This window comes from Theropithecus gelada, chromosome 11 (assembly GCF_003255815.1).
Source record: "Theropithecus gelada isolate Dixy chromosome 11, Tgel_1.0, whole genome shotgun sequence".
In the NCBI taxonomy this organism is placed as follows: Eukaryota; Metazoa; Chordata; class Mammalia; order Primates; family Cercopithecidae; genus Theropithecus; species Theropithecus gelada.
This window is the reverse complement of record NC_037679.1, coordinates 23,399,076-23,425,608: the sequence shown is the minus strand read 5'-3', so window position 1 is coordinate 23,425,608 and position 26,533 is coordinate 23,399,076. Positions and strand designations below refer to the sequence as shown.

The following is a 26,533-nucleotide window of genomic DNA, read 5'->3' as shown; positions in this document are numbered from 1 at the left end:
GGCGAAGGGGAGGGTTCCCAATGATTAAAAAAAAAAAAAAAAGCCCTCAATATTCTTCCACACAAACTCTCTGAGATGTTTAAGCTGACGAACTACAACTAAGAAAAAACTGACAAGGGAAAATGTTAGAAACACAGTCAAAGGATGACACACTTCTGTGCAGAGCCCTTTGATTTACAAATTCCACTGAATGTCTTCACCAAAAGAACCAGGTGCTACACTAAGTTACCTGCTACTGAATTTAATATAGTGCTTTGTCTTCAAATTATCTGAGTGAAGATAATAAAAAATAAACAATTCATCTTGTCACACTAACTTTATTTCTAGATCATGAGCTCCTTATGGGGAGGGAAAATTACTCATAGTTGTATTTGCAGCCATTACTGTAGTACTTGGTACATAAAAAGCAGTCATGATGTATGAAATGAATGACTACCTAAGGTAAGACCAAGACAGTTTCATCTCATGAACTTAATTATAACTATGAATACCAAATAAACGTGACACTTTTTGTTGATTTACAGAGTTAAAAAAAAAAAAATCAGTAATTTCGTAAATGTAAAAGGAGGCTTGATGGCCCAAATCTGAGGATTCTCGTTTTTGTATGTTTTACAGTTCAAATGTTTCAAAATAGGATATAAGCAAGTATCTCCTTCTTCTGTTTTTATATTTTTAGCCCCTTCTTTTCAACTTAATGTAGACAACTGTTCCTGAACATTTCTTATTCTCCTAATGCCTCTAGTTTCTATTTAATTACATCATGAAACTATAAAATAAAACTGGCATTTTCTCACCAATATAATCAAAGGTGTACACATTCAGTGTGCTTACCTAACTTACGATCTTTTGCAACAGCTTAGTTAAAAGGGACTTCACATAAACATCTATAATTGCAGATACATATTCTCTCTTGGCTCTCAAACATTACCTAATTGTATGAAGATACGTGAGCTTCGCAAATACCTACCTTTAAGTAATTTTTAAAAACTTTAGCATCAGGCTGCTGAAGCGCTTGACAAAACTCCTGGGGGGTGGGGAAAAGAGGGAGAAAGAACAAATGTATTCGTATTAAATCCATTGTAATTCATATCCACTTTTTTTTTTTTTAATTTTTTTTAAGAGATGGTCTTGCTCTGTCATCTAGGCTGGAGTACAGCGGTGTGATCATAGCTCACTGCAGCCTCCAACTCCTAGGCTCAAAGGACACTCCCACCTCAGCCTCCCAAGAAGCTGGAATTACAGGTATAAGTCACTGTGCCTGGCTCTTTTTTTAAAAAAGCTGTAGTTAAAAACACTTAAAACTTATCACGTTAACCACTTTTACATGTACAGTACAGTAGCATTAACTACATGCACACTATTGTACAACAGGTTTCTAGAACTTTTACATCTTGCAAAACAAGCTTGCTTTCTGCCTCTTAACTGAAGAACTCCCCATTTTCCCCTGCTCCAGCCCCTGGCAACCACCACTTTCTGCTTTGGTGAGTCTACTTTAGATATCTCAAACAAATGGAATCATATAGCATTGTCTTTTAATAACTGCCTTATTTCATTTAGCATAACGTCCTCTAGGTTCATCCACATTATAGCATATGACAGGATTATTTTATAAATCAGGCTTAATATTCTATTGTGTATATATACCATATTTTGTTTATTTTTCTGTCAAAGGAATTTAAGGTTGCTTCAAATTCATAGTATTTAATTTATCAAGATCAATTCAAACAGTATCTCACCACAAGAGGTTTATAGCATTTTCAAATGTTAGTACTTGTCAAACAGGCTGATTTCACTTTTGAGAACATAGCTCTCCTAGACAAGGTGGACTCATGCCTTGTAAGAGTGGGACAAAAACTACATTGTTATGGCTGCTCACATCTAGTAAGAGGGATAACCAAACAGAGCTAGACCAAAAGAAAAAGAGAATTCTAATAGGGAATATTCTGCAAAATGTGTTGTCAGACATAAGGCATATTAAAAATGGAAAACTGAGGTTCCTTATCTTTCATAATGAATTACTAAATAGAAAAATAATTTTGCTTCATTTAGCAATCTGGAAGAAGATTAGCTGTAAACTGAATGGTCTAGTTCTACTTTTGGTGAGCACTAAGATCACAAAAATAATTAATAATTATTTTCATTAAAATACTAGTTTACTTATGTAACAAATGATAACCAAGAAAGTCATTAATATCTCTAAAGTTAAAGGTGGTATATTGTTAAGTAAGAGATCACAAATTCATTAAAAATGAGTTAAATTCATTTTTTAAACTCATGTGAGATCTACTTTATTTTTGGAAAAACCGCATTATAAAAGCCTCAAAAAAACACCATTGAGGCTGGGCGCAATGGTTCATGCCTGTAATCTCATCACTTTGGGAGGCTGAAGTGGCTGGATCACTTGAGGTCTGGAGTTCAAGACCAGGCTGGCCAACATGGTGGAACCCCATCTCTGCCAAAAATACAAAAATTGGCCAGGTGTGGTGCCACACACCTGTAGTCCCAGCTACTTGGGAGGTTTAGGTGGGAGAACTGCTTGAACCTGAGAGGCAGAGGTTGCGGTGAGCTGAGATCGCACCACTGCACACCAGCCTGGGCAACAGTGAGGACCCTGTCTCAAAATAAAAACAAAAAAACACCATTGAAAGACAGCTGTGTCATGGACTGAAGACTTAATATTGTTAAAATGTCCTCACTACCCAAAGCAATCTGCTGAGGAGAAGTGGTGTCTGCTGTTCTCTTACCCCTCTTTGGTGTCTGACTGCCACCACCTGTGAAGGGGCCCTTCCCCTTCTGCAGTACCCAGACCAGGGTGATGTAGTAGTGTTCAGGGAGTTGGTGAAGGTCATAACAGTGAATTATAACACACCTGGGCAGCTGGGTGAGGGTACCAGGAAATTTGTATTTCTCAGATCAAAAAAAAAAAACAAAACCCTTGGATGGGGCACAGTGGCTCACGCCTGTAATCCCAGCACTTCGGGAAGCCGAGGTGGGTGGATCACGAGGTCAGGAATTCGAGACCAGCCTGGCCAACATGGTGAAACCCTGTCTCTACTAAAAATACAAAAATTAGCTGGGTGCGGTGGCCGTCGCCTGTAATCCCAGCTACTCGGGAGGTTGAGGCAGGAGATTCACTTGAACCCGGGAGGCGGAGGCTGCAGTGAGCTGAGATCGTGCTACTGCACTCTAGCCTGGGTGACAGAGCAAGACTACAGCAAGACCCCATCTCAAACAAACAAACAAACAACCCTTGGATGCAGATCATGATGTTTGAGAACACAATACCATCACCCTTCCTACAATTCTATTTATATTATGAAGAGCAGGTCCTGGTGGATATAGAGATCAAGATGAATAAGGAGATCATGGAACACATCAAAAAAATCATGGGCAAGAATGAGGACACAAGAAAGGAGAGCAGGAGAAAAAGCAGCTCTCTCACCCATCTCGTTTTGGCCTTCAAAGTAGTTCTTATGGGAATCTACCCATGAAATGAAAGGGCGGGCGTCCTACCCAGGCCTAGTGGCATTACCCAAGGAGAAGACAGGGAAGTACAAAGCAACACTGAAAGCCAGTGCCTAGCAGTAAGATCCAAGGCCACTACGGGCTAGGGTAATTGATAAGGGGTTACCTTGGTCACAGAAAAGCCCCTGGTTCTGGATAGGTGCGATGGCTCATGCCTGTAATCCCAGCACTTTGGGAGGCCGAGGCCGGCGGATCACTTGAGGTCAGGAGTTCAAGACCAGCTTAGCCAACATGGTGACCCCCCGTCTCTACTAAAAATATAAAAATCAGGCGTGGTGGTGGGCGCCTGTAATCCTAACTACTTGGGAGGCTGAGGCCGGAGAATTGCTTGAACCTGGGAGGCAGAAGTTACAGTGAGCAGAGATAATGCCATTGCACTCCAGTCTCAGCGACAGAGCAAGACTGTCTCAAAAAAGAGAAAGAAAAAGAAGATGACTCTGGAAATGTCTTTGCAATAAAAGGGCCCTCCTCCCCACCTTTACACGTTATGTAAAACGACACAGGGGAAAGAGTATATAAAACTGAGCTGCTAAATGAATACCGCTATTCCATCAGGTCAACAAAATGCTTCTTAATGGCCAGGCAAGGTGGCTCACACCTGTAATCCCGAGACTTTAGAAGGTCAAGGTGGGAAGATCACTGAGGTCAGGAGTTCGAGACCAGCCTGGTCTCTACTAAAAAAAGCAAAAACAAAAATAAGCCCGGCATGGTGGTGCCTGCCTGTAATCCCAGCTACTCAGGAAGTTGAGCCACGAGAATCACTTGAACCTGAGAAGCGGAGGTTGCATGCAATGAGCCAAGATCATGCCACCGCACTCCAGCCTGGGCACTAAAGCAAGACTCCATCTCAAAAAAATAAAAATAAATTTAAAAAATTTTTAAAAGCTTCTTAATCATTCCAAAACCAAAAACAAAGCAACGTATAGATTCAAGGCAATCCGTATAAAAGTTCCAAGAGCATATTTTATAGAAATAGAAAAAACAAAACTAGAATTTACATAAAATCACAAAAGGCCCTGAATAGTCAAAACAATCCAGAGAAAGAGCAAAGCTGGATGTACTACACTTCCAGATTTCACAATATATTTTAATATTACAGTATGAAAACAGTATGGTAACAGCAAAAGACAGACATATATCCTAGCTACTTGGGAGGCAGAGGCAGATGCAGAAGGATTCTTTGAGTCCAGGAGTTTGTCGTTGCTGTGAGCTATGATGGTGCCACCACATTTGAGTCTGGACAACAGAGTGAGACCCTGTCTCTTTTAAGACAGACATATAAACCAATGGAACAAAATAGAATTTGAAAATCAACCCTGCATATAGTCAACTGATCTTCAACAAGGGTACTAAGAATACACAATGGGGAAACAATAATCTCTTCAACAAATGGCGCTGGTAAAGCTGGATATCTATGTGCAAAAGAAAACGAGACCCTTATCTAACACCATACACAAAACTCAACTCAAAATGTATTAAAGTCTTTATATAAAGTCTGCAAACTGCAAAACTAGAAGAAAACATAGAAGAACTTCAAGATGCTGGTCTTGGAAATAATTTCATTGGTATCATGAAAAGCTACATTAGTGGGGCTACATCAAACTAAGAAGCTTCTGCACCATAAAGTAAGCAATCAACACAGCAGAAAGGCAACCTCTGGAATAGCTCAAGAAAGGGAGAAAATATTTGCAAACCATTTATCTGATAAGGGGTTAATTTCTAAAATATAAAAAACTCCTCTAATTCAATAGCAAAAAACTTAATAACTTGATTAGAAAATGAGCTAAAGCCTTGAATAGACTTCTCCAAATACAAATGGCTAACAGGTATATGAAAAGATGTTCAAACATCACTAATCATCAGGGAAATGCAAATCAAAACCACAATATCACCTCAGACCTATTAGAATGGCTATTATAAAAAAACAAAAGACAACAAGCATTGGTGAGGATGTGGAAAAATTGGAACCCTGCTACACAACTGACGGAAATGCAAAATGGTATACAGCCTCTATAGAAAATAGTAAGAGGTTTCTTCACAAAATTAAAAGTAGAACTACCATATAATCCAGCAATCCCACTTCTGGGTATTTATCTACAAGAATTGGAATCAGCATCTCAAAGACATATTTGCACTCCCATGTTAACTGTAGCACTTAAAATAGCCAAGATGTGAAAATAATCCCAAATGAATCTATCAGTGGATTAATGCATAAAGAAAATATGATATATGCATACAATGGCATGTTATTCAGCCTTAAAAAATTGGGAAATCCTGACATATGTAACAACATGGATGAACCTAGAACACATTGTGTGAAACAGCCAGTCACAAAAAGAGACATAAATGTATGATTCCACTTATATTCGGTATCTAAAGTAGTGAAATTCACAGAATCAGAGAGTAGAACGGTGGTTGCCAGGAGATGGGGGCTGTGGGAAATGGGAATTGCTAATCAACGGGCATAAAGTCTTAAGTTATACAAGATGAATATGTTCTAGAGATCCACCTATATTTTACAAGTACATCACTGTCCCTATAACTAACAATACTGTGTTGTGCACGTAAAAATTGTTAAGATGGTATATTTCTCATGTAAGTGTTCTTACAATAAAAACACTATTGATGAAGAAACAAATTTTGCAATCTACATAAGAGATTGTAATTCTAGTTTTAATCAAAAGTTTGATACTTCATTAACTCCATGTACTACTGGACAAGAAATCTGGAAAATTATATGCCAAGAAACAATATTATACAAATGACTTCTTAAAAGTATAAGGTCACTTTCCAGACACTTTTCTCAAAATACAGTTTCAGATTTACAGATTAAGCCTTGATAAACTTGGTGTACACATAATGAACTACCTGGCACAAAACTTCAGAACTCTGCTGTGGTCCCCTTCAGCAGTCTGGAAAAGCCTACTGGCTCCTTTAGAATGTTTTTTTTTTTTTTAAATGCATAAAACATAATACATGGGATTACGACAGAAGCCAATTATACTGAACAATGGTTATCAAACTAAAGTATGGTAGAACAGTAAGGACTTATTAACTTGTTAGATAACAAGGTGTAGTGATATTACTTAGTAACTCAATTTCAAAATGGTGATAAGCATAAACAGTATTTTCAGATACTGGCAACAACTTATGTAATATGAAAATATTTGTGATTTCTGCTGGCGACAATGTCACAGGCAATACTGCTAGTACTGTGATTGCTCGCCTACACAATGGTAAGAAACAGCTCTTACCTGAATTATTTCTGGAGCTACTTGCAAGGAGGGCAGGTATTCTTGTTGAAGATACTGAACACATTCTGGGCCCTGAAGATTAAAAGATACTTACAACTGTTTTCTTGCTTGACATTAATAAGCTTAAAAAGAATTGGAACAATACATGTACACTTTAAAGGCAACATAATATTGTGCTTAAGAACACAGACTCCAGAGCCAGACTGCCTTGGTTTGAAGCCTGGCTCTGGCAACTTTTTCTTTCTTTTTTTTTTTTTTATTATACTTTAAGTTCTGGGGTACATGTGCAGAATGTGCAGTTTTGTTACATAGGCATACATGTGCCCTGGTGGTTTGCTGCACTTGGACAAGTTACTTAACCTCTCTGAGCCTTGGTTTCTCCATCTGAAAAATAAGGTTCTTGGCCAGGTGCAGTGGCTCACGCCTGTAATCCCAGCACTTTGGGAGGACGACGTGGGTGGATCACTTGAGGTCAGGAGTTCCAGACCAGTGTGGCCAACATGGTGAAACCCTGTTTCTACCAAAGATAGAAAAAAATTAGCCGGGCATCATGGCACATGCCTGTAATCCCAGCTACTCAGGAGGCTGAGACAGGAGAATCACTTAAACCCGGCAGGCACAGGCTGCAGTGAGCTGAGATTATGCCACTGTACTCCAGCCTGGGCGACCGAGCGACACTGTCTGAAAAAAAAAAATCAATGTATCTCTCCTTGATGGACTCTTCATTGCACTAACACCTGGAATTCCTGTTTAATATTAGTGCTCCTGAATCAAAGGATTTATGTTTCCTCCTTCACCTTGGATCTAGGTCACAGTTTAATGACCCATCACAGGAAACCTGTCTTTAACAGAGAGGCAGTAACCCTGCACTGTTTCCCAGATCCCTCCTACTTTCCTTCTCATCTTTTTCTTACGTCTACCCTGTCTGTGTACCATTGCTTCCTATGCAATGTTCATCACTTTGTAACCTCACTGTTACCACTTTTTAAAAGTGTAGTTTTGCTTGTTTTGAATCAGGGAAAGTAAACTTATACCTCAAGTCAGTCAAAAGAATGAGAAAATAGAACAATGAAGCAAAACATTTTTTTCTTTTTGATTTTGAAGCAAAACACTTTAAATATAATATTGTTTGACTCAATTCTGTATGTTTAAATTAACACTTCTATCGATAAAACAAATACTTCTGAACTAGAAATACCATCCTTACTGTTTCCTTTCATCCCTCATCCACATCCACTTTGACTGTCTAGCATCCAAACAATGCCATCCAATCTCCTCTCTTGAGACTGTCTTCCCTTGTCTTTCATAATGCTCCTACCTCTGGTTCTGCTTTTTCATTTTGTTTTGTTTTTGTTTTTTGAGACAGTCTCACTCTGTTGCCCAGGCTAGAGTGCAGTGCCATGATCTCAGCTCACTGCAACCTCACCTCCTGGGTTCAAGCAATTCTTGTGCTTCAGCCTGCCAAGTAGTTGGGATTACAGGCGTGCACCACCACACCTGGCTATCTGGTTCTACTTTTTTGTTGACTCTTGCTTGAGCCAAAGTTCTTTCTGTTCTGGTCTTAGAAAGTCTCAGTCATTCCTATGGCTTTACTTTGACTGACTTACACTGAGGACTCCAAAATCAGTATTTAATTCTAACTGCTTCAGACCCAATGTTCTGAACACTTTCCCTCCTAAATTACAAACCAACTGCCTACTGACTTCCCAACTTTACACATGTTAACACAAGGCTTTTGTCTATCTAGTCTCATCTTATTTTTTAGCTATCACTTCTGCCTCCATACTTTAGCTAAACAGAGTTAAGTCTATAACTTCCCACCAAATCCACCATGTGACATCTAATCTGTCTTTGTACACCTACTTAACTTTGCCCAGAATGCCAGCTCCCTATTAGTTCCATCAATCTACATTTAAGGGCCATCAAAAATATCACCTCTTTCCTATAGCTTGCTTAGATTGCCCCCTCAGGAAAATTTGCCTGTTCAGCTTTAGTTCTACAATATTTTATATATCTCCACTAAAGTACTACTTAAACCACTAGAGTTTTTTATGTGTTGGTCTCCCTTGATTCTGAGGGAGAATATCAGGAGATGCTTTATTTATCTTTATACAGTTCCCCTGCTGTCCCTAAACACACAGCTACCCCACCCACTTGCAAACCTACTTGCAGGTAGCAAGTATAGAGGAAATGCGGCTGAACTGAAAACACTTCAAGTCTCTATCAGAATCAAAAAATCAAGTTCAAATGAGTGCACAGCTGAATGGAGACCACTGAGCAAAAGCTCACGTTCTTTTTAGGGAGTGAGGGCAACTACTGCTTTTTAGCTGGCTGTAGCTATGTGGCAATACCAGTCCTGTGCTGGCATTCTATGGCTTTGAGAGAGGCTGGAGGAAGGAATTTTTGGTTAAAAAAATATATTGAGATTTTTAAATGTTGGCAACCAATTCCAGCTATTTACAAATACCCAGAATCAGCTGGGCATGGTGTAATAGCAGCACTTTGGGAAGCCAAGGCAGGAGGAATGTTTGAGTCCAGGAGTTCAAGACCAGCCTAGGCACAATGGTGAGACCTGGTCTCTACAAAAACCGCAAAAATTAGCCAGGTGTGGTGGCGTGCACCTGTACTCCCAGCTATTCAGGAGGCTGAGGTAGGAACAGTACTTGAGCCTGGGAGGCTGGGTCTGCAGTGAGCTGAGATCATGCCACTGTACTCTAGCCTGGGTAACACAGGGAGAACCTATCACAAAAAATAAAGTAAAATATATATTAAAGAAATAAGCAAGGCTGGGCACAGTGGCTCACGCCTGTAATCTCAGCACTTTGGGGTGCCATGGTGGGCAGATCAACTTCAGATCAGGAGTTCAATACCAGCCTGGCCAACATGGTGAAACCCCATCTCTACAAAAAACATAAAAATTAGCTGGGTGTGGTGGCATGCACCTGTGTGGTCCCAGCTACTCTGGAGACTGAGATGGGAGGATCGGTTGAGCCTCCAGGAGGTGGAGGTTACAGTGACCCCAGATTGCACATTGCATTCCAACCTGAGTGACAGAGGAGAGCCTGTCTCAAAAAATAAATAAATAAAAAATAGGCCGGGCGCAGTGGCTCACGCCTGTAATCCCAGCACTTTGGGAAGCCAAGGCAGGCGGATCCCTTGAGGTCAGGAGTTCGAGACCACTCTGGCCGACATGGTGAAACCCATAAAAATTAGCTGGGCATGGTGGCGGGTGCCTGTAATCCCAGCTACTCGGGAGGCTGAGGCAGGAGAATTGCTTGAATCTGGGAGGCAGAGGTCGCAGTGAGCCAAGATCATGCCACCGCACTCCAGCTTGCACTCAGTCTCCAAAAAACAAATACAAACAAAAATAAAGTAAAAAATCTGGTAGTGAGGAAGCCTACAAGATCGTGAAAACAATCTTGAAATTCTGGCTAAGATTTTTCACATCCTTAGTCAAACCAAAACATGTTACCCAAGACATGAAGGACAATAAATGGATACTGCTACTTTCATTCATCCCCTTTCCCCACATCCAAAAAAGTGAAAACGAAAGTTAAATTTTACACAAGATACATCTTTCAAGAACAAGATAATAACACCACACGAGATGAAAATGAAGGGACATGGACTACAAGGCTTACCCGTTTGAGATGAATTGTTTTCAGTGTCACTGCACACTCAGATAAAGCCTGTGAAAAACAAGTTTAAGAATTTCTATATACTCAATTCTTGTTTTAGTGATCCAGCTCTTCTCTTTACTATCCTGGCCACTGACAGGGAAATTCAAATAAATATTTCCAGAGAAATATTTAACTCCAGAGAAGGGATAGAGGAAGGAAAGGTAACAGGCAGGTGGACTAAGTGGGTTGAAGTAAAAAAAGGAAAAAAACCAAAAAAATACAAACTGTTGTTTTAATGTAGTACATTACAATTACGAAATCTAGCTTTTACCAGGTTGTGGGAAAGTGAGAAAGTGGAAATTGACATTAAATATTGTGAAGATGAGATTTGGGGAAACTATCATACAAGGAGGATCAAGTTGCCATTTCATGCTCTTAATGATTAGGGAAAACCACTAGGTGCAAGTTTTAGAATTAAAATAGTAGTAGGAAACTAATACTGAAACTTGAAAGAATGTTTGTGTCATATGTCCTTTCATGGTCCTAGAAAAAGTCAGGTGTTAAAGCTGAAGGAGCAGAATTTGTAAAATTCAGCAGTAGCATTGGGATTCAAAAAGAATTCATAAAAACTCCAGAAGGTATCATAAATCTAAAAAAAATGAACCCTGATCTGAAATCACTAAATTAAAAAAAAAAATTCAATGAAACATAATATAATCAACCTGGCATTAAAGAAGAAATTGGGAATATATGAGAGCTACACAAGGTAAACAAAGATTCCTAGGTGCTTACCAATACTGTTTGTGCATCTGCCAGGTCAAAGGTTTGTTTTAAAGGTGCTAGGAAACATGCGGGGACAATGTGCTTATAAACAAAATCAGCAAATCCCACTGGTCCATCTTTACCTCCTGTCAAGAGAATTCAAATTTTCATCTTATATATAAAAGTAAGTCAATTAATTCATCACCAGGGAAAACCAACTCCCAGTTTCTCTCTCTGTTAGGGCTACGTTCCATTTCATCTCTAAGAGTTTTATGAAAGAGTTTGGGAAACGAAGGTTAAGAAATAAAATCATCTTACCCCAGAGTTCTACCAACTTTGAGAGGATGATAAAACATGTTTTCTGTGCAATTGGATCTGGATATTCAACTGCTCCTTGAATAACAGTAACCAACACTCTTTCCACATTCTCTGCACCTGAGGAGAAAAACTTTAGTTTAAGTAATTTCCAAAATTAACTAGGAAAGCAACCTGAAGTTCTCTTTTCATATACTAATGTATATGAAAAATCATTTACAGGTGGAATGGGAAAAATGAAGGGGGGAAAAAAGCATTTACAGAGTTGCCAAAATCCCTTGATTTTTATTAACTGGGCACCTAAAGTTTAAACATTAAACACTGAAAAATCAGCTGGGCGTGGTGGCTCCTGTCTATAATTCCAGCATTTTGCAAGGCTGAGGAAGATTGCTTGAGCCCAGGAGTTTGACACCAGCCTGGGCAACATGGTGAGATCCCATCTCTACAAAAAATAAGCCCAGCATTATGGCAAGTGCCAATGGTCCTGGCTACACAGGAGGTACAAATGGGAGGATAGCCCAGGAGGTAGAAATGGGAGGATAGCCCAGGAGGTGGAGGTTGCAATGAGTCGTGATCATACCACTGCACTCCAGCCTGGGCAATAGAGTGAGACCCTATCTCACATATAAAATTAAATTAAATTAAAAAAAAAAACCACCAAAAAATAGTTTGCCCTTGGTATCTTGTTCCCTGAATTTCCTATACAGAATTCTCCACACAAATCTATACAGCTCCATTTATTTTATATTTCAAAATGGCAAATTTGCCATAAAGACTCAATTGTCAGGTCAATTCTGTAAGTAGTCATGTTATTTATATTGCTAAAGAACCAAATTAAAAAATATTGCATAAAGAAAAAGGGAACAGAATACAAATTAATTTTAGGTGCTTTACATAAAAGTGATCGATTCCCACCTTGAAAACAATCAACTGTCTTCCCATGGGACAACAAACTTCAAAATTTCTGTATTCACTTCAGTTTGCTCTTGGTCATACAGGTGTACAACAGTGACACAGACTTAAGCAGACTAACTGGACATGGCATGCGTCCCCACCTTGATTTGCTATAACTTCGCTCATCCCACTGCCTGTGACTGTTTGCAGGAAAGCAAAGTAACTCCTCCGCAACATCTGCTTCTCTAAAGCAGCAGACTGGTCATTTTCTTCTGCTGGCCGGAGCAGCACTTCAAAAATTGCATGAAGCAGGGGCATGAACATCTGTTGTAAAAATGGGGATACCTGTATCTGAAGATAAACAATCATTACTTCAGCAATTAGTAACAATACTAATATACAACTTAAGAAAACTATTTTACATAAAGCCTTTCTTTTCTATTTAGAATGCATACGTACATAATTCAGTTAGCAAATATCAATTTTAAGATAAAATCTATATAACATAAACATTACTAGGCCAGACGCAGTGGCTCACAGCTGTAATCGCAGCACTTTGAGAGGCTAAGGCGTGTGAATCACCTAAGGTCAGGAGTTAGAGGCCAGTCTGCCCAACGTGGTGAAACCCCATCTGTACTAAAAATACAAAAATTAGCTGGGTGTAGTGGCGAGCGCCTGTAATCCCAGTCCCAGCTACTCAGGAGGCTGACATAGGGTTACTGCTTGAACCTGAGAGGTGGAGGTTGCAGTGAGTCAACATCGCACCACTGCACTCCAGCCTAGGTAACAGAGCAAGACTCCATTTCAAGGTGGGGGAGAAAAACCTTAAAAAATATTACTAAAAGACCCAAGATCATTCAATTTAAACCCTTTCCTACAGATTCAGATTTAGGTTAAAATTATAGACATATTTCACAATAAAATATTGCCATGGAATATTTTCAAAATTAAATTCTCAAAAAATGAATTGTTTTGCTAAACTATAAATCAGTTTATATGATTCAACTCTTAGGGTTTTTTTTTTTTTGGAACAAAGGTAAAAAACATAGTTTAATAACGTCCTCAATGCTTGCTAACAAATGAACTCTTGAGTTTTATGAACTCTTGGGCAAATCCATTAACTTCTCCATGCCTCAGTTTCCTCAACTATAACATATAATCCCTATCTTCTAGGGTAGGTATGAAAATCAAGTAAGTAAATGTACAAAAAGTGCTTAGAACAGATTTTGAACATAGAAAGTACTATGTAAGTGGCCAGGTGTGGTGGCTTATGCCTGTAATCCTAGCACTTATGGAGGCCGAGGCAGGAGGATCACTTGAGGTCAGGAGTTCGAGATTAGCCTGGCCAACATGGGGAAACGCTGTCTCTACTAAAAGTACAAAATATTAGCCTGGTGTGGTGCATACACCTATAGTTCCAGCTACTCAGGAGGCTGAGGCACAAGAATCGCTTGAACCTGGGAGGTAGAGGTTGCAGTGAGTCGTGACTGCGCTACTGCACTCCAGCCTATGTGGCAGAGCGAGATTATCTCCATACAAAGAAAAAAGAAAAAAAGAAGTACTATGTAAGTATTAACCACTTTTATTAGCCAGTTTAAATGTCCTACAGAAAACTGACTTTAATACATTGAATTACTTTTAACCCTTGCTTGGGTACCCAAATTATGGTGCTTCTTATTACTTTAGACATTTAGTACTCAGTGTACTGTTTTTATATGCTCTTCTAAAACAGCCAACTAGTTGTTTTCTTTTGCTACACAAAGCATACAGGGTCTGTTTATATTCAAACATCTATTAAGCATGACCTATGTATCAGGCAGTGTCCCAAACACCACAGATGATAAAAATACATATGATCCATGATGCTCTCAAGTAATTCATTTAAAAAAAAAAGAAAGAAAGAAACCCAAGGGCAAATCCAAAACATGTCTGAAGATAAGTACATCTGATCTTCAAGAGATTTTCAGAGCTCTGAAGGTTTGCGGTACCTTGAATTTGGCCGTAATCTGATTGATAAGAGGAATGAACTCCTGGAGATCTTTTGCTTCACAATCTTTGAGCATATGTTCTGAAGCAGATGGGATGAACGGAAGGACTTCTTCCTCCAGGCAAATAATCATTCGATGAAGGAAAGTACGGACTCCACTTCTGAGAATATCCTTTTGTAAGGGACAACTGAGGGCTGGCAAGAATGTCTGTAAACAGTCCAGATAAACTTCGGAACAGCCACATTGTTTCACAGTCTGCTTGTTGCTGAAAGCTTTACTGGTTCGACTATATAAGCAAAAATCAGGCAATCAGATGTAACTTTATTCTTTGAAAGCGTTATGGAGTATTCAAAAGCAACACACAACAAATTACAAAATTAACAAAACTAAATAACCAGACCTTTATTTTCCACATCACAATTACTTCCATCTTTAGCTAATATGGCTATTTGTAAACTACTGCTTCCAATTATCTTTCCAGAACAAAAGAGCTCAAATTAATTTAAATGAATGACATGGAGTTAATATAATCCTTCTAATGTGAGTCTACCTAAATGTTTTATTAAAATCCTATTGACTGGGCTGGCTATTGTGGCTCATGCTTCTAATCCCAGCACTTTGAGAGGCCGAGGCAGGCAAATCACTTGAGGCCAGGAGTTCAAGACCAGTCGGGACAACATGGTGAAAACCCGTCTTTACTAAAAATAGAAAAATTAGCTGGGTGTGGTGGCACATGCCTGTAATCCCAGCTACTTGGAAGCTGAGGCACAAGAATCACTTGAGCCTGGGAGGCGGAGGTTGCAGTGAACTGAGATCACAACACTACACTCTAGCCTGAGTGACAAAGCGAGACTGTCTCCCACAAAAAAAAAAAAAAAAAGGAAAAAGAAAGAGAAAAATCCTATTGACAAAGTAGACAGAAAAGAGAAAACAAATCCACTCGTTATGACTAGGCTGTACTAGGTAATCTGCAAACTACTCATTTAAATTTAGAAAACTATGTTCAAAATTATTTATACAACTTTCTAATATCTAGCTCTTGTTCTTAAGTATATTATAGAATAATTTAACTTCTAATTAGCACTCTTTACAACTTTCATGCCACTGTTTATTGTTTGTCAACAAAAAGTATGGGTAGAGGGGGAAAAAATAGCTGCTTGGATGGTCTTCAGGACACAAAACAACTAAAGAGAAACCTCGGGTTCTTCTCTTCAAGTAACCAAGACTAACCAAAGACATCCCATCCCAATATATCTTTAGTATATTAACTCTTTAGCTGATCCCCTTAAACACACAACCCATTTATACCAAAGAAGTCAGAGGGGTTAAAGATTTACAGCTGTCAAGGCAAAAATGCAAATGGTATGTAATCTATCCCCTTCTTCAACTGAATCTAACCGACTGGATTTGGAGGACAAAGATTTAGACAATTCTCTGGACTATCCAACTGTGGAAACACAAATGTGTGTGCCCACCAAACAAGTGGTTCTGTCTGTGTAGATACATGCACTTCACAGTTTTAACTGTGATCACACTTACCTTGCAAATCCAACAGCATGGTTGAGACAGTCTGCTAGAGAGGCTTGCCTTTCTTCATCTTGTGCCAGCATCAACTTTTCTAACAGAATTTTAAACTTCTCCATTAGTGGAGTCAACAGATTCCTCATTAAGGCTTGTTTCCTTTCTGCCGGGTATTCACTATTAACAATCAACACTCCAGCTGTCTCATAAATAAAAAGTTGATCATCGCTGCTCAGTAAGGACTGGTGGCCATTCTCCTAGAATGAAATTTAGTCTTACTAAAAGTTTTTATTTTTTGAGTTCCTCTCATTTAATGAGAAAACGTGCATTAGGAACAGGAAATGTAATCTATCACACCAACTCATGTATCAAATACTTATAAAGACAAATTTTCTCCCAGGACCATAGAATGAAAAGAAAACTAACTTGGAGGTCAACAGATCATGGTTCTAATTCCAGCCCTGACAAGACTCTACAAATGATCATGATTTATTAAAGTTAGCGTTCTAACTTGTTTTCTTTTGTAAAGATCTTATTTATAAGATTGTTATGAGGCTAAGCTGCATGTGGTGGCTCATGCCTGTAATCCTAGCACTTTGAGAGGCCGAGGCAGGCGGATCACTTGAGGTCAGGAGTTCATGACCAGCCTGGCCAACATGGTGAAACCCTGTCCCTACTAAAAATACAAAAAATTAGCTGGGTGTGGTGGCACACCTGTAGTCCCAGCTACTTGGGAGGCTGAGGCAGGAGAATTGCTTGAACCTGAGATGGAGGTTGTAATGAGCCAAGACCATGCCACTGCACTCCAGCCTGGGCAACAGAGCCAAGACTCTGTCTCAAAAAAAAAAAAAAAAAAAAAAAAAAAAAAAAAAAGTACTAGAGGGCTACCTACACTTCTTTTAAATAATTAAGTAATAAATACATAGTAAAGCATTATTTTGCATGTGTCTGTGAGGGTCATTCCAGAAAAGATTAGTTGGTCCAAGTAGACTAGGTGGGGAAGACCTGCCCTCAGTGTTGGCGGGCACCATCCAATTGACCAGGGGCACTGAGAGAACAAATACATAAGGCGAATTGGTCTCTCTCTGAAAGCTGGACAGACTTTTCTTCTGCTGCCTTGAACATCAGAGATTTGACTCCGCAAAAGTGCATTACACACAGCATTAACTGTGTGTGTAAACACTGTGCATGTACACAAGAAAGGTCCTTTCTGTATATCCGCATCTGTGAAACATAAAAAATTTCTTGTGATCTCAGTTCTTTGGGTGACTGCATATGTTGTAGTGAGCCATTGCCATTTTTTATCAATTTCCTCAAGACTTAGGTTGTCTGTCATGGTTATTTCAGATAAGCGCAGTTATAAAACTGAGTGGCACACAATTACTAACCATAGTGATATGCACTTACACATTTTGCTTTCTGATCTATTTCTTTATGAATACAGTTTGTCTGCTCCTGTTTTACCCATGTAACTGTCATTTTTATAACTGAGTGCTTATACTTGCAAAAGCATATGTTATTATTGCCTATTTTATTGTGTAAAGTGGACTATGAAGTGCTGTCATGTTTTTACATGTTTCTCAAATACATTCCCTTTTAAAAATGTAAAGCAATGTCTTTCAAATAATTTTTTAAAATTACTTTTTCCAGGAGTATATTTTTAAGATTTTGATCTTTCGGAATTGTGGTTTTTAGGATTTCAGGATTTTAACGCTTGGGATTATGGCCCAATCCCAACGCCAAAATATTCAGATTGACAAGCACTTAATTTTTTTTTTACCCTAAGCCTGAAATGACAGGGAAAACCTTTGATCTAGCAGTAGCAGCTGCTAAGAATGGCTAATACAATCATAGGACTAAACAGAATAATTTAGAAGTTGAATTTTTTTCTCAATTTTTATTTTCTTTTCGTTTTTAAAATTTTTAATATACTTTTCATTTTAACTTAACAGCAAGCTCATCTTTAATTTTTTCTTCTTCATAAAATGCTTCAACATTTTAACAATATATCTACCCCATGCTGCCAAATTGATCTGTCAACTCTTGATTCCTATTATTTTATTTACTATGTCAACAGAATTTTGGTAAATAGAACTAATCTTTGCACATACACCTCCCTCCACCACCCCTTTTTTTTAAATGCCCACAAAGGTAAACCTAATGGCATGTGTGGCTTAAATGATTTTTGGGTAAAATATCTTAAAAGAGACAGATACTTACAGGTGGAGAAAGCTCTAATAAATCTTGTATTCTATTCAAAATATCCTCAATGAAAGGATTCATTTGCTTACTGAAAAACAGCAAAAAGGAAAATCACAATTAATAACAGTGCTCAAAACAGTGGTAAAATACCAAATTCCCCCTTTAAGACAGAACTAAAAAAAAGTTCAGTTGTAGGCTAGTCACTTCTGATTAAGATTAGCTATGGTTAATTTTAAAAAATTACCTTTATCTGCTCTGTAGTGATAAGATTGTCAAAATGACTTACAATCTTATAAGCCTAATAAGGAGTAGTTTTCATTCCCCGAAAATGGTACTAGTAAAGAATAATACAGGCCAGGTGCAGTGGCTGATTTCTGTAATCCCAACACTTTGGGAGGCTGAGGTGGGAAGACTGAGCTGAAGAATTTGAGACCAGCCTGGGCAATGCGGTGAGACCGATTCTACAAAAAATACAAAAATTAGCTGGCCACTGTCACACGCCTGTAGTCCCAGGTGCTCCGGGGGCTGAGGTGGGAAGATCACCTGAGCCTGAGGAGGTTGAGGTTGCAGTGAACTGGGATCAAGCCACTACACTCCAGCTTAGGTGATAGCGTGAGACCCTGTCTCAAAAAAATAACAACAACAACAAATAATAAAAACTTTTAGTATTGAACTAAGTACTTGCCTGATGAACAGGAAAGGAAGTGGCAACATAAAATGGGGGCTGGGTGCAGTGGCTTATGCCTGTAATCCCAGCACTTTGGGAGGCTGAAGAGGGTGGATCATCTCAGGTCAGGAGTTCAAGACCAGCCTGACCAACATGGTGAAGCCCCATCTCTACTAAAAAGGCAAAAAATTAGACAGGTGTGGTGATGGGCACCTGTAATCCTGGCTACTCGGTAGGCTGAGGTGGAAAATCGCTTCAACCCAGGAGGCAGAGGTTGCAGTGAGTCAAGATCGCACCATTGTACTCCAGCCTAGGCAACAAGAGTGAAATTCTGTCTCAAAAAAAAAAAAAAGTCGGGGGGGACATCTACCTGACAAAACATGACTTGACTTGAACAGGAAGAACCAAATCTACCATAGGCACTTGGAAAATAATTTCTATGTCTACTTTTTTTTCATTTCCATCTTCATTTTATTTTTTTGAGACAGAGTTTCACTCTTGTCATCCAGGCTGGAGTGCAATGATACGATCTCTGCTCACTGCAAACTCTGCCTACTGGGTTCAAGCAATTCTCCTGCCTCAGCCTCCTCCCAAAGCTGCCTCAGCCTCCCATTAGCTGGGACTACAGGCACCCACCACCACGCCTGGCTAATTTTCTGTATTTTTAGTAGAGACCGGGTTTCATCATGTTGGCCAGGCTAGTCTCGGACTCCTGATCTCAGGTGATCCACCTGCCTCAGCCTCCCAAAGTGCTGGGATTACAGGAGTGGGCCACTGCACCAGCCCTCCATCTTCATTTTAAATTCAGGGGGTTTGTTACACGGGCATATCATGGGATGCTGAGATTTGTGCTTCTATTGATCCAATCCCATCATCCAGATATTGAACACAGTGCCCAATAGGAAGTTTTTCAGCACTTGCCCCACTCCCTCCCTCATTTTGGAGTCCCAAATGTCTTTTGCTCCCAGCTTTATGTCTGTGTGTACCCAAAATTTAGCTCCCACTTATAAGTGAGAACATGTGGCATTTTTTTGTTTCTGCATTAATTTGCTTAAAGACCTCCAGTTGCATCCATGTTGCTGCAAAGGACATGATTTTGTTCTTTGTTATGGCTGTTTAGTATTTCATGGTGTATGTGTACTGCATTTTTTCTTTCTTTTTTTTTGAGACTGAGTCTCACTCTATCACCCACGCTGGAGTGCAATTGCGCGATCTTGGCTCATTGCAACCTCCACCTCCCAGGTTCAAGCGATTCTCCTGCCTCAGCCTCCTGAGTAGCTGGGATTACAGGCACCCACCACCACGCCTGGCTAATTTTTTGTATCTTTAGTAGAGATGGGGTTTCACCATGTTGGCCAGGCTGGTCTTGAACTCCTGACCTCGTGATCGGCCTCCCAGTGTTGGGATTATGGGCGTGAGCCACCACACCTGGCCTACGTTTTCTTTATCTAATCCACCACTGATGGGCACCTAGGTTGATTCCATGTCTTTACTATTGTTTTACATCAATTCAGTAATTTAAAAAACAACATATTAGCTGCAATTTTATACTTACTTAAGAGATTTGACAAATCTAGAAAACAGGTAAGCCGTCCTGCTCCGAACTTTTGCACTGGAATGCCGCAGACCTCTATGATCTAAGAAAGCCATCTAAAGAAGGAGACACTTTTACTATTTCTGCACTTTTTCAGGGGTTTTGTTGCTATTGTCATGCTACATTTTTGTTCACACCAAATTTTACATCTTAGCTCCTAAAATGCAGGAACCAGGAATACACAAGTAATTCTAAACTATACACAAACAGTCCTCTGAGAACTTGTTTTAGTTGATTGGCTAATTGGGCACAAACTATCCATTTAAAAGAAATGGAGGAGGGGTTACTTTCAGAGTGTGCCAAGCATTTCTGAGAGGTTCTGATTCTGAGAAAAGTTATAGACAGAAAAATACAATGCTATCAAGTCATTAGCTGAAATCCATGTAAAGTAACAAAAAATCCAGAGTACTTACTAGTACACATGGAATGTGCTGAGGTTCAACTGTGAAAAACTTTTCATATCTAACAACAGTTTCGAAGAATTCCAACGTCACAGATGTATGCTGATAGGAACTGACTCCTGATGTTACCAACTAGAGCAGGAAAAAGTTAAGAAACCTCTTCTTATTTATTGGAACATCAAAATGCCCCAGTATTAACATATACTAAGTTCTAACAAGGAACTCCCATTAGCTTATACTGAAAACAGAAATTTATGGTCAAAATTATCTTCAGTATACTTACAGTTCGCATCATATCCTGCAAAGCACTAGCTTTTGAAACATCACCTGAGAAGTGAGCACCATGAGATACTGGAAGAGCTTCTGCCAACATATACAGCAATCTTATTGCTACTTCAACTTCCATAAACCGTGTAGTCTGCCAGTTCCTACCAAGGTATAATATGTCAGTGAGATTTAAAGATAAATTTTTCATACAGTGAATTATGCACAGGGTAAGACACCAACAAAAGTCTTTTTAATTATTAAAAAGTCATAGCAATTGTTAACTTTCCCAGGCAATATAATATATATCACAAAGGTAGAAAGGATCAAGAGAAATCAAGAAGACACTTCATTGTTTCCAGAGATACACATAAGATCTCAATAAGTTACATGGATTAGTAAGTCATATGAATCATTTCTTTTGACCCATATCAAAGAGCAAAAGAAAGAAGTAGGCTTGTTACAAAAGTAATGACAAACTTACTGCAGTGTAGAACTAAAAACTCTGCGAACAGAGGCCAGCAGTAACTCTGGTGAAACTTGAGCAAGCCTGTCCAACAGTAACTTCAGTTGTTTTCTATATTCTACAAACATGGCTTCATCTTCACCCTATGATACAGGTTAAAATCCTCATTTAAAAAACTTAGGGTTGATGGGTGCAGCAAACTCCATGGTAAATGTATACCAATGTAACAAACCTGCACATTCTGCACATGTACCCCAAAACTTAAAGTATAATAATAAAAATAAATAAAAAACTTAAAAGACCTTAACATTCATGTAAATATCCAGTTCTGTATTTCTCTGCATTTACACATTTCGTACTTTTATTTTTTGTCACTATTTATATAGAAAAACTTACTATGCTTAATAACTTCTCCCCTCTAGCTCACAAATAAGTATTTCTGCACACAGCCATAGGCCTCAAAAGCCTAGAGCCAGAAATAGTCTAAGAAGGTTAAAGACAATAGTCTAGCACTAGAATGGGCTTTGAAATCTTGCACCTTATTTATTCTTGTAAGTCAATATCCACTGTAAAAAGTGGTAATACTGTGGTATAACTGGAGATATTAAATGTTAGGAGGCTGGCACATCCCAAGTGCACAGTGTGTTGGTCATCACCACCATTATCCTTTTACAACTCTTAAGTTTTTCAATGCCTGAAGTGGGGGAATAAAACACTTTAGAACAAAGCTTGGCAGCGAATACCATGACTGAATACCTAGAAAGCACCAATGGCCCTTGTCTGATGGGAAGCTGACCCACTCACAATCTTGAAAAAGACTTTTAACTGGAACAAGTCTAGAGCGCCTCATTTCCACTCTACCAATACAGTCTTGTGACTGGAGTTCCTCATTCTTACAAAATATAAAATGAAATATGATCACCAATAATATTATCAATATTTTACTATGTTCAGTGCTACAGAGTATTTGTAAAAGGGCTGTTAATGGGACAGGTGTAGTGGCTCACACCTGTAATCCCAACACTTTGGGAGGCTGAGGCAGGCAGATTACTTGAGGCCAGGAGTTTGAGGCCAACTTGGCCAACATGGCGAAACTCCATCTCTACTAAAAATACAAGAATTAGCCGGGCATGGTCGCACGTGCCTGTAATCCCAGCTACTCAGGTGGCTGAGGCACAACGATCACTTGAACCCAGGAGGCAAAGGTTGCAGTGAGCCGAGATGGCACCACTGCACTCCAGCCTGGGTGACAGAGTGAGACTCTGTCTCAAAGAAAAAAAAGGGGGGGGTTGTTAATGGATAAAATATCAAAAATGAAGGATTAAGAGGCTTCTATTAATTTCACCCAAGGTTGGTGTCAATAAAAACAGACTAATTTTTCAAGAACTTCAAGTTTTAAAGGGCCCCGAAACAATAAAAACTTGAAATATTAATTTGATATAAGTAAATAATAAAATTAAAACTCCTTTCTCCTCAACAAAAAAAATTTCTTACCTCATTTTCAAAGTTGTATTCTTCATCGTAAGTCAATTTTTTCATAACGGCCAACATGATTGCCTAAGAATAAAATTGAGAATAAAAGAGTTTTTGTCAGTCTCCTTCTAATTCGATATAATTTGAAATTAAGCTACATTTCAAGGCAAATTACAGACTAAGAATCTATCATTGGTTTAAAAGAAGCATAAAGTCAATTACCTCTACATTAGCTTTTTGCTGATCCGAGAGCACTGTAAGCTGTTAAAAAGTAAGCAATAACTTATTAGGTTTTCTAAAGTTGTACCTGCATATCAGAACATTTTTCTAACCAATTAAAACCTTTCTTTTTTTTTTTTTTTTTTGAGACAAGGTCTTGCTCTGTTGCCCAGGGTGGAGTGCAGTGGCACAGTCATGACTCACTGCAACCTCCAACTCCCTGGCTCAAGAGATCCTCCCACTTCACCCTCCCACAGGAGGGTGAGACCACAGGCGCATGCCACCATGCTTGGCTGGTTTTCTTTTTATTATTTATAGAGATGGAGTCTCTCTATGTTGTCCAGGCTGGTCTCAAACTCCTGGCCTCAAACAATCCTCCCACCTCAGCCTTACCAAGTGCTGGGATTACAGGTGACAGCCATTATGCCCGGCCTCTAATCAATTAAGATCTTTGAAAACATGCACACAACTTTTTTGGAGGGCAGTTTAGCAGCAGCTGCCTATATTTAAAATGTACCTAACCTAACTTAAGATCAAGTAATGCCACTTCTAGTAAGTAACTTGACATGTAGACAAAGACACCTACAACATATTCTGCAAAAAAGGTTTTTAAACAAAGCCAAACAAGCCTACAAAACCATTAGGAGTTGTACAATGGGATTACCAGTAGTGATCATACCTTTCCACACTGCTGCATAAAATTTCTTAAAGTATACATAAAGATACATGTTATGTTTACTACAACAAAACAGAAACTAAACTCATTTGGGAAGGTATTTTAAGCTTGACTTGATTCAATTAATTCAATGTAAATATACAGAAATGGCTCTTTCCATTTCTCCATCTATAATATGGAGACTAACACCACCTACAAGTTCTTTCTGGAAGTGGGGGACACTTTAATCATAAAAAATTGTTCCCGGGCTTGGTGGTTCACACCTGTAATCACAGCACTTTGGGAGGCTGAGGTGGGCGATCACCTGAGGTAGGGAGTTTGAGACCAGCCTGACCAGCATGGAGAAACCCTGTCTCTACCAAAAGTACAAAATTAGCTAGGCGTGGTGGTGCATGCCTATAATCCCAGGTACTCGGGAGTTGAGGCAGGAAAATCGCTTGAACCTGGGAGGTGGAGGTTGTGGTGAGCTGAGATCACGCCATTGCACTCCAGCCTGGGCAATAACAGCAAAACTCTGTCTCAAAAATAAATAAATGAATGAATAGTTTATGAGAAATGAATGATGTACATGTAAATTAAAATAACAAACCATGCTTATTAAAATTTCAACAGTATTCACAAAGACAGGTTCAAAATAAAAAAATAACCTAAACCTATAACTACCTCTGAAGCTGGTTAGTCTACTGAATTTAGAACCTGAAACTATTTCCTGGCCAATTCTTTTTTTTTTTAAGATGGAAATACATTAGTATTTAACAGTAAATATCTTTTAAGTAGTAGAATTATGGGTATTTTCTCATTTTTAATTTTTCCATATTTTCCACTTCTCCATGGCTCCTTTGTATTATTATGTACTGAGCAAAAAGAATAAAACAAAAACTTACCTGTTTCAAAATATGAAGATAATCATAACAAAATCCAATAATATTAGAAGAAATATCGTCATCCTCATGAATTAGTAGCTGCAACATCAGTGCCACTTTTGTTTCAATAGCTTGTAGTGCCTCTTGAGCATTCTTAATATCCCCATTCTTAATTAATTTACTCCAACTAACTATTAATGACTGTCCCATTCCATTTACCAGCTTAGAAAATCTGGCCAGGAAGTCAACATCTTCTTCCTATAAGCAATGAAGACACATTTCTGTTTAAAACTGCGTGCCCAAGCTAAGAGGAAAAACTGAACTTTAGAATGAATCAAGTGCTAATTACAGGATTCAATTTTAAAGTGACATTATATATTTAACAATTCCAGGCTAGGCATCGTGGCTTATGCCTGTAATCCCAGTACTCTGGAAGGCCAAGGTGGGTGGATCACCTGAGGTCAAGAGTTCGAGACAAGCCTGGCCAACATGGTGAAACCCCGTCTCTACCAAAAAAGTAAAAAATTGGCCGGGTGTAGTGGCGTGTGCCTGTAATCCCAGCTACTCGGGAGGGTGAGACAGGAGAATCACTTGAACCCAGGAGATGGAGGTTGCAGTAAGCCGAGACTGCCACTGCACTCCAGCCTGGGCAACAGAGCGAGACTCCATCTCAAACAACAAAACAAAACAAAAAATCTCAATTCCACTATGAACAAGTTGTGTGAGCATCTCCTGAGTTTGTGAGAAATTTGCAATTCCAGGCTTTCAAGTTTAAGAACTGGTATAACCTATTTTCTAAGGAGAATGCTACTGAGAACATTTTGGCTAGATGCAGTGGTTTATATTATAATCTCAAGGAGAGTTTATAACATTTAGAAGAAAAAAAAAGCTAACATTATATTTAACTTAGTACCTATCCCAGTTTGTTCTAACAACTTTATATACAGGTTTTTATATAAATTTACCAACCTGGTCAATGCTGAAAAACCCAGCAGACTGTAATACTTGACACAAAGATTCTACTAGTTTCATTTTATCAACAGGGTCCATTCCTTTATTTACAACTTCAAATAAACAGTCACATGCTTCTTCCCGTAGAACTTCTATTGACATATGACCTAGCAGCATATTTATAAACCTGGAATGGGAAAATAAAATTGTTGTTACATTTTCAAAGTCATGAGTTTTAGATACTGTATTTTACAAGTTTATGCTATAAAAATAATAGGCATACTTACCTATCATTGGCTATAAGGGATAAGTCTATCCAAGAGACATAAGCCCCAACTACTTCAAGGCACTGACATGTCACTTCAGAATTAGTATACTGATAATTTTGTAATATTTGGTACCATGATTCCACCAGATTTGGAATGCACTGTTCCCTCATGGTATCTTTTATGAGAGTATTCCTACGAGCCTCCTAAAATACAAAACGCCAAATGCACACATTACCTTACAAAATGTTTGATAGCTGAATATACTTGCACAGAGTAAACTTGCAGGCTTGTTAACACATTCTCTACCAGTATTTCCTATTTACAAGCTCTAAGCTCATATCCTGTGATTCTTTGTATTTCCTCTTTCTGTTCTACTCCTCAGTGTCAATTTCTTAGTAAATACAAACTATAAATAAGCATTGCTTAGAAATCTTAAGCATGTTTTAAGGTATTTCTCAATACAGTAACAAAGTACTTATACTATGTGATGAAGAATACAGAAGCAACAACATTGACAACTCCTAAACAATGCTTCTTCCTTGCTCAGGGACTATATAGCAGTATTAAATAGAGACTACCTTTCTCAACAGATTCATAAAAGAAAATCAA

The 26,533-nt window shown here is 38.7% G+C and overlaps 1 protein-coding gene across 1 annotated transcript in view; it reads right to left on the bottom strand.

Annotated features, from left to right (window-relative positions):
• The window catches only part of XPOT (exportin for tRNA), a 42,873-nt gene that overhangs the window by 2,617 nt on the left and 13,723 nt on the right, over window positions 1–26,533 (bottom strand). The window contains exons 7-24 of the mRNA XM_025402463.1: window positions 25,943–26,127; window positions 25,674–25,842; window positions 24,726–24,962; window positions 23,169–23,207; window positions 22,968–23,030; window positions 21,492–21,616; window positions 21,027–21,171; window positions 20,756–20,875; window positions 20,304–20,398; window positions 18,100–18,169; window positions 15,898–16,136; window positions 14,359–14,644; window positions 12,532–12,721; window positions 11,480–11,596; window positions 11,192–11,307; window positions 10,421–10,468; window positions 6,780–6,851; window positions 968–1,024 (exon numbers count right to left, since the gene is read on the bottom strand). Of these exons, the coding sequence (XP_025258248.1) occupies window positions 968–1,024; window positions 6,780–6,851; window positions 10,421–10,468; window positions 11,192–11,307; window positions 11,480–11,596; window positions 12,532–12,721; window positions 14,359–14,644; window positions 15,898–16,136; window positions 18,100–18,169; window positions 20,304–20,398; window positions 20,756–20,875; window positions 21,027–21,171; window positions 21,492–21,616; window positions 22,968–23,030; window positions 23,169–23,207; window positions 24,726–24,962; window positions 25,674–25,842; window positions 25,943–26,127 (2,373 nt within the window). The remainder of the gene's footprint in view (window positions 1–967; window positions 1,025–6,779; window positions 6,852–10,420; window positions 10,469–11,191; window positions 11,308–11,479; window positions 11,597–12,531; window positions 12,722–14,358; window positions 14,645–15,897; window positions 16,137–18,099; window positions 18,170–20,303; window positions 20,399–20,755; window positions 20,876–21,026; window positions 21,172–21,491; window positions 21,617–22,967; window positions 23,031–23,168; window positions 23,208–24,725; window positions 24,963–25,673; window positions 25,843–25,942; window positions 26,128–26,533) is intronic.